At 44.5% G+C, this 8,301-nt stretch overlaps 2 protein-coding genes across 2 annotated transcripts; one reads left to right on the top strand and one right to left on the bottom strand.

Annotated features, from left to right (window-relative positions):
• Positions 1-1,923: 1,923 nt before the first annotated feature.
• Positions 1,924-3,055, top strand: LAJ45_00230 (uncharacterized protein; the record flags this gene model as incomplete). The annotated part of the gene is made up of 2 exons (XM_046109832.1): positions 1,924-2,287; positions 2,364-3,055. 2 exons carry the CDS (start codon positions 1,924-1,926, stop codon positions 3,053-3,055), a joined length of 1,056 nt encoding a protein of 351 aa, XP_045976525.1.
• Positions 3,056-4,560: 1,505 nt separating this feature from the next.
• Positions 4,561-6,488, bottom strand: LAJ45_00231 (uncharacterized protein; the record flags this gene model as incomplete). The annotated part of the gene is made up of 4 exons (XM_046109833.1): positions 4,561-5,196; positions 5,254-5,720; positions 5,892-6,134; positions 6,485-6,488. The coding sequence occupies 4 exons, from the start codon at positions 6,486-6,488 to the stop codon at positions 4,561-4,563; spliced, it is 1,350 nt and encodes a 449-aa protein (XP_045976526.1).
• Between the last annotated feature and the right edge of the window lie 1,813 nt (positions 6,489-8,301).

An 8,301-nucleotide genomic window follows, 5' to 3' on the forward strand; every position in this document is an offset into this window, starting at 1 on the left:
CAAGCAACACGGTTACTTCAAAGACAGAACAGCATACACAGGCATTCCAAGAGACTTCCAAACAGACTTTCAAAACACTTTCAATTTCGATTTCTAAACAGACTTGCAAAACAAACTTTCAAACAGAACACCAAGGCAGAACAGAACATATAGAACAGAACAACAGCAAAAGCCGAGCTAGAATCAACCATCGATCAATTGGTCAGACAAAAAAACTACAATTTAATCCACTAAGTTAGATGTGGTATATGCCTAATGCTTGTTTGGTCTGTGGTTCCTGCTGCGGTTGCAGCGCGCAAAGCAGGCACAATACACTAACCATCCAAGCGGGCGTGCAGTTCTGCTAGTCAGAACGAAAGTACCCCATCTGATAAGCTTGGTTTCTATATATACCATTCTCATCTTAAAATTCTAGTCTCAAATATTTTTATTAGTCGATTGCACTATAGCAGATTATATTCAGCGATACTCGATAAGTAATGGGACTAAAATCCAGGCGTCACAATCTGGCTCAACATGAATCCATTGCTCATCATTAGTATGTTGCATTTCCTCATCTCTTGATTATATTTCGATCCATCTAATTTATCTAGCCAGTTAACATCATATCAACCCTACCAAGGATGCGCCGACTTTCTCCTTCTAATTATAACTAACGGTGTTATGAGATTACAACGATCCCGTTAGGATGATAAAGGCTGGCAACATCAACTACCCATCAATAAGACAACTGGGATTCTCTTGAATTCTACTAGCAATGGTTGAAACTCGTGAGCTAAAGGTCTTGGTCAACAGAATAAAATACTATGATTTATGCCATTGGGTATGAGGTATACATAACCTCAAGCCTGACCTAGCCTATCTACAATCAGCAAAGATTTTTCTCAATCAGAACGACTATGAAGATCTCTACATCTTCTTAAACTTATCCGTAGCTGGCTGATTGCACAGATCAGATAAGGAAGGGTGTGACGGATCAATGGCGGGGTGTGGCGGATCAAGGGAGAACCTTGAGCCAGCGACTAATTAGGTTAATAGTCAATTATTAAGATTGATATTATTTTTGCCCTCAAGTATACCTTGAGTCTACTCATGTACAATACACGTCAATAGGATCATTAATTTCTATAGACTTTTGAAATTCTCGTCCTTGAACCAGAAATGCAATTTTAACAACTTATCTGAACACCAGTTGTCACTTATAAACAGCAATATCACCTCATCCCAAGAATGGTTGATGGGAATATTTTTAACCTTCACGAAGCAGTGTAGTATCATCCACTAGTTTAAAGTCTTCTTAATATTAAGACTAAGGCAACTTAAGCCATTCTCTCAAGAACAGCTTTCTGCCCACCGTGAAGCGGGAAGATCTGTGAACGAGACTAAGTTAAGCATAACCGGTCTGAATTGGAGCTACTTTTACATAGAGTAAAATCTTTATTACGTACTTCTATTTGATATACCGTCTATGTACCGGGGGTATACGTTGGATGCATATGAAGGTTAACCTTAATTAGTTCGGTGGTTCCTACAAACCGCAGAGCTGCAGTGGGCAACATTTCGCCCCAACCTCATACTCAACTTAAGAGGTTATTAACTATGGAAAAAGGAAAGTATTTACCTTCAACTTTATGAGAGTGCTCACTCCTAGAATAACATAAAATAAAGATAATGGGCAAGCAGTCACATAACAATACGTAGGATGAAATCGCCATAACTGTAAGGTTGCATGCAATCAATGAATTAAACAAAAAAAAAAAAAAAAAAATAAATAAATACGTAGGATGAATACGCCACTTAATTGCTTTTTTTGTTTCTCACTCGCCCAGTGCTAACCCCTCAGCCGCTCAAAAAGTGCAAGAAAGATAAAAGGAAGCCAGTAACCATGGATTTTAGATTCATCGATTCTCTTTGAATTTGACAATGTCCAACGAATCCCTGAGCTGCCGCGACGCGAAATGGACCGATGTTGGACTCTTTTTCCTTGTGAACATCCTAGCTCATACAGCGACTGTTCCAGCTTCTCCTGGAATTAGCATCAGGGAATATCTGGAGGTGGCATTATTCTCATTGATAGTGCCTTATTATGGTGTTGGGCGAGCACTACGTATAATCAAGCGCGGCGCGATTTGGGTAGGAGATCCACTCCAACAAGCAGCAAGAGCAGAAGCTCTTTGCGTTGTCGGGAAAAACTGGCAATATAAGAAGCCAATCCGTGGAATAGTGGTGATGACAGCAGGCGATGTGACCCATGAGCGAGCCGTTTTTAGCTTGAAAAGTCGCTTCCGTAAGTCTACAAACATGTTAACACCCAGCTACACAGTTTGGACATAAACACTACTGATACTAATTCCATGAACCAGACTATAGACTGTTCGTGCTAGAACAAACCTGCCGCAAGATCAACTTGAGGACTGTTCACGGAAACCGTTGCACGACGGATGAGTATGCCCTTTATGCACTTGGTCGATATCAAGTCGAGGAGCTCTCCCTCGAGAATGCACAAAATTCCAAAAAGTTCAAGCTTGAACTTCCTTGCAATCACAGTTTCGTCAAACCTGCGATCTCCCTTATTCAGATTGTCTACTCCTCGATAAGTCTTTACCAAAACAGCAAGACTCAGTTCAATACTGCTGGCTTCGGCGCCTACACTTTTGTTGGAATCCCGTTTATCCTCATGTCTTTACTCAACCTCCTGGCAGCTATCTGCTCTCCAGAATATCCATGTTATTACTTGCTAGAATCTGATCTTATGGACGAGGCAAGAAGTAAAGGCTGTGAATTCAATGGCACAGTTGGTAGAATCAAAAAACCCGAACCAAACCCCCCAAGAAAAGGCTCAAGAACATATGTTTCGCCAGAACAAGCAGAAAGAGGCGGTTGGGAGTTCAATATTGTCAATAAACCCAATAACCTATTTTATCGTCATATGGTAAGGTTCAATACCACCCATGCGCACACCAAACACAACTTGACATTTAGGGACGATTTTAGGAGCTTGAAACGTTTGGATCTTTCCTACCTCGTCGGAAATACACCAGGGATACCGTGTTAGAAATCATCTGCCAATTCCTTAGACTTGGTGTCATCAGCGGGCCATTCATCCTCATGGGCGTCTTAACCCGATTTGAAAAGGGGACAGTGCCTTCTCCGAGCGGGCGTGGCTTACGATCTGGCTTCCGTTCAACTTTCTTCTAATGCTTCTAGGCTCATACTCCGTGATCAGCCATAAGGGGGTCATCGTGAATTATGTGGTAGATAGGGCGCCGGAGTGTTACGGCAAAACCTTCGAATCTTTCAAGCTCGCTTTCTCTGTATTATCAATCTCCTTTATCCTTGCAGGTCCAGCTATCTGGGTTTTTTGGGTTACGGGGAAGTCGATTATGGAGCATCAAATTTGCGAATCAAAGTAGTGACAATTACACAGCAGCTTCCCGGTTCCATTTTCAGTCCAAATGACAGTGTCAGCGAAGTCCTCAAACTCAGCAGTTATATGAATTTGAGCGGTTGTCATGGTGTCCGCTCCGCTATGAATAATAGAATCCTTGATCAAAGTCAGAGTATATTTGCACGAAATATCACTCGACCGTTTATACTGGTTGTAGTATCACTACCCAAGATGGTCGTAGACATCTAATCTAGTAAGGATCAAAGTCCGTGAATATGATTAGACAATTTATATCTTCGAACCCCAGTCAATTTCTACTCAATAATAACCTTAACCCCAGGGACTACCGCCACCAATCCTATCGACTCAACATCGAAAGTCAAAGAATCGAATTAGGCAGCGTAACCACTTTTACATTACAAAAACAAGCCTTGATAATTAATACCCCTCATAATAACACCGTATATTCCCTTCGACAAGCACCGAACACAGTACGGGCCCGGTCCCAGAGGAAAGGAAGGGAAAAAAAAAAAAAAAAAAAAACCGAGGCGAGAAACTAAACTTTAAAAATACGATTTTTGCTAATTGTATTGACCTTCCCACCCTTAACCTACAACACGCCCCAGCCATCCGTCCACCTAAATATCCCAACAACATAAACTCTGCTCAACGCAACTCAACTATCCACCGTGCAGGTATTTGCTCAACGCTTGCATAGATAGTTTCAACACACAAAGATGACAAAGGAGAATTGAGAGTTCTGATTCAACACTACAAAGAAATAGTAATATTCAAATAAGAGCACGGTTTTAAATCCAGCGACGAAGAGAAGAAAAGGAAAAGGAAGAAAAAAAGAGGGTGGACATTCGAGGCTAGATCGGATCAAGGGGGGGGGGAGGGAAATAAAGACTAAGAAAAAAACAAAAGACAAGGAAAGGTAAAATAGCCCCTCCTCAGGCTGCGGAGGAGGGGGTTGTGTTTGTAAACAGCATAAAAGAAATAACAGAAGAAAGGCTTTCGTAGAATTTTCAAGTTTCCAGCTTCACTATCCATCAGCTCTCTCTTGGAGAGGACAAAAGACAAGAAGCTACAATTACTACCACCACCAATCATCCACTTAACAACTCCCCTCCGAACTAACCGGGTATCACAAAATAGGTAATTAGTTCCTTTTAACGTAGTGAGAAACCCTTCCTCTTTCCCTTTTCTTCCAGAGGTCTTCCACTCTCGACCCTGGATTTCTTTTCCTCGAGTTCGATCCTCTGTCTCTCGAGCTGCTCTTTCATCTCCCTGTGGCGGTCGTATAGCTCCTGTTCCGATTGCCGGAGCTTGCTTTCCTTCTCCGCAACCTTCTGCTGGAACACCATCTTCATCTCCGCCTCCATCTTTGCGAGCTTCTGCTCGTGGAGCGTTCGCTCCTCTTCCTGCTTGACAGCCGGGTTGACTTCTTTGAACACGCTCGGGTCTTGGGCAACACCCATAGCGGTAAGCTTCTCCGAACGGTAGTTCTCGTACAGGAAGTTGTTTGTGTGCTCCTTGAGCTCCTCCATGTGCGTGCGAATCAACATCTGGCGGAGCTTGACAAAGTCACAGTGCTCCTCGTTGTCCACCTCAATGATACCCCAAGGGTAACGACGACCGCGAACTTTGCGACCATCAGGGTTTGTGACCTCGCTATTGGCACCGACTACTGCAAAGGGGACCTTGGACATGATTTCGTTGTTCTCGGCAATCGTCTCATCATCATCCAGCTCGTAACGGGGCCCCTCGAAGATCTGAATCTGATGGTGGTTGATATCCGCAAGAATCTACAAGTTATTAGCCAAACGATCAGGACATAAAACAAATTTATATCAAAAACATACCCTCTTCTTGAAATCGGCAATCTCCTCATCTGTCAAAGTATCGGCCTTTGCAATAACAGGGATCAAGTTGACCTTGGTATGCAGTCTCCTCATAACCTCGATATCCAAGGGCTTCAACGCGTGTCCAGTGGGCTGGATGAAATAAACACAGGCGTGTACCCTGTTGTCTATGATGTTAGAACGGTTGACTTTGTTCTCCGCATCTAGGTAAGCATCGAATCGCTGTTCGATGTTATCAACGATAGGGCGCCATGACTCGTCGTTGTTAACGAAATCTCCGAAACCGGGAGTGTCTACGACAGTAAGACGCAGACGAACACCATTCTCCTCAATATCGGCAGAGATGGATTGGATGGACACGGTCTTTGGGATAATGTCGAGCGAAGGTCCCTTGCGCTCCTTTGGTGGGTAGAGGGAGGTGTTGAACAGGGTGTTTACGAGGGTAGATTTACCCAGTCCAGATTCACCTGCAATTAACCGAATTAGAGTCGTTGTTCTTCGTCAGTGACGCGAGTAGCTGAGGGCATCTCATTCTGCTTTTTTCCCCCTTATTTTTCTTTTCTGAAATGTTCAGGGGTTTCCAAAAAGGGGCCACGACTAAAATTAAGCTTAAATGAAAAAATGAAAATAACACATACCAACAACCATAACATTGAAGTTGAATCCCTTACGGACACTCTTTCGGTGCCACTGGTTGGGCAAGTTGGCGAAACCGACATATCCGGTCAACTTCCGCCTGACGATGTTCTTGCCATCTGCCTGGGCAGCAGCCTGAGCTGCCAGCTTAGGGTTGGTGGACTGAGCTGCTACTGGGATAGGTGGAGGTGATCCACTAGGAGACTGAATGGGGGACTCGGGGAGCGAGATTTCACTTTCGACAGCTGTAGCTCGCAAAGAGGATTTTATTAGCTTTGACATTTCTTTTATTCGACAAGATAGTTGGAAGAGAGAAGAAGCAACAGCGGGGTAAGGCTGCAGGTGGGAAGCAAGATGAGTATTATATAGGTATGATGATGATGTCAAGTAGATGCCAGGCGATGCTTGGATGCTTGGATGCAGCTCGAAGAGGGATTGGCTGATGTTTATCAAGAAACCTCATCGAATCGCGTTTCCATCCATTCATCCACCTGACATCCATTACCATCATCTTCAAACCGCATCTGTATTCCATGCCCTCTCTATGCCGCTACCGCTGTTGCTGCTGCTGAATCCCGGGGCCAGGCACACTCACCCATGGTGTGCTGTGGTTTAACCCTTTGTGCTTATGCGGTCGAAGGAAGGTAAAGTGGGGGAAGAATCTATAAATCAGAGTTTATTGTTAGCTATGGACACAACACGCGGTAGATAAATGAAAAGAGCGATACCTGCTAGATGCAGGTAATCAATCTGGCAATGACAGCAAATAAAAGATAGATTATGGAGCCTCAATACAATTGGGTAAGGGAAACAGCACTCAAAAAAAAAAAATGAGGTAAAAAGCAGGTCAGGAGACACCACGTAGACACACGGGAAAGCAGTGTGTAGTACCTACAAAAATGAACAATTGCCGGAACGTTATAGGGAGTGAAAGTGAGAAGAGAAAGAAAGAACAAGATAATAAACAAATGAAGCAAGTAGGTAAGCAGTGCCAGGGAAGGAAAGGGAGCTATCTCTTCGATTAAGGACTGAAGGAGCTAAAAAGAAATGTCAAAATGTTACCTTCGTGCGTTGCCGGGATCTGATATATAACGAAGCAAGAAAAAATAACCGGCAGCCCAAAACCAGTATGCTGGGAGGTGCGGAGACGAGCGAGGGAGGGAGTGAAAGGGAAGAAGGGGGGTGGGTTAGAGAAAGGTGGCAGAGAGGGAGAGTAAGGGAGTGAAAGCACCGAACGAAGGTGTGCAGAGAGTACGTTGAGGTTAGAAAGGGAAAGGGGAGAAGTCAGGCGTAGAAAGAAAGGGCCACAGGCGGGTGCAACCGATCAATCGCGCGTTCGGTTCTCTCACCACAAAAAAGGGGGATTCTGCGCTTGGAAAGAGGAAAGGGGGGCTGCCAGTTCCCAAGCCCATTCAAGCCTCACCCACAAGAAAATTAAAAGTAAACACACCTTGGCAAATGGTGCACCGGACGGGCAGCAACAGGACTGAGCGACTCCCCCCTCCCAACAGAGTAGAGTACCACCCCCTGGCGAACTGGCAACTGGAATTGGAACTGAGCGGTCTATCCAATCAAACTCCTACACGCGGGACCCATCCTCTTTTCTTTTGAGGAGAGAGTAGAATTAGGCATGGTAGTATGAGAAGAGGGAAAGGACCGAATAATTCCAATTGATCTCCGTGAATTAGGTCAATTGCATCCTCGAATTTCAATGATGTTCAGGGTTGCACTTTTGTTTCCTTTTGTTTTACACGCGTTTGTGGGCGACCTCCCCCTCCGAGATTCCAAGGGCAGCTCAAATCTGAGACAATACAATTGACACCCTGACCCTGACGAGCCTAGCCCCCAAACATTTCAGCCTCTGGTCTTCGCTTCTGCACAATGGACCCCGGCCTTCGCACGGTGTAAAGGATCATCAATGCAGCTTTCATAGGCCATGAGATGAGCTCTATATTTGTCCAGTATGCCCTTCTCTTCTGCACGAAGCTCACAGGGTATAATTCAATGAATATCGCCACCAAAGTTCAAACGTCTGTCGAACCCCTCCCTCTTCAACAACCGCCAAGATGCGTACTAAACTGAACCGATAACGTTTACAGCATCGTGCCTTATCAACAGGTTGTACCCTAAATCGCTTATCTACCAGGGCTCCTTCTGCAACGTTTATGACACCAATAATACCGAGTGATCTCAAGTGACGCAAAGGCCACCATTCACCACCACCTACTCCCACGACAATACAATACCATGGATATATTAAGAGCACTACATGGAGTTTCAACCCACTTTCCCGTCGACACGTTAACCACCCATATATCATTTCGTCCGTCCTCACACCGGTACGGTGTCCCGTCCACCAAATCAACCTCACCGGACATAATCTCACACCATAATGTCTCTGGAGAATCTCGG

The sequence above is a fragment of the Morchella importuna genome, assembly GCF_003444635.1.
Source record: "Morchella importuna strain M04M26 chromosome Unknown Morimp01GS001, whole genome shotgun sequence".
Taxonomy (NCBI): domain Eukaryota; kingdom Fungi; phylum Ascomycota; class Pezizomycetes; order Pezizales; family Morchellaceae; genus Morchella; species Morchella importuna.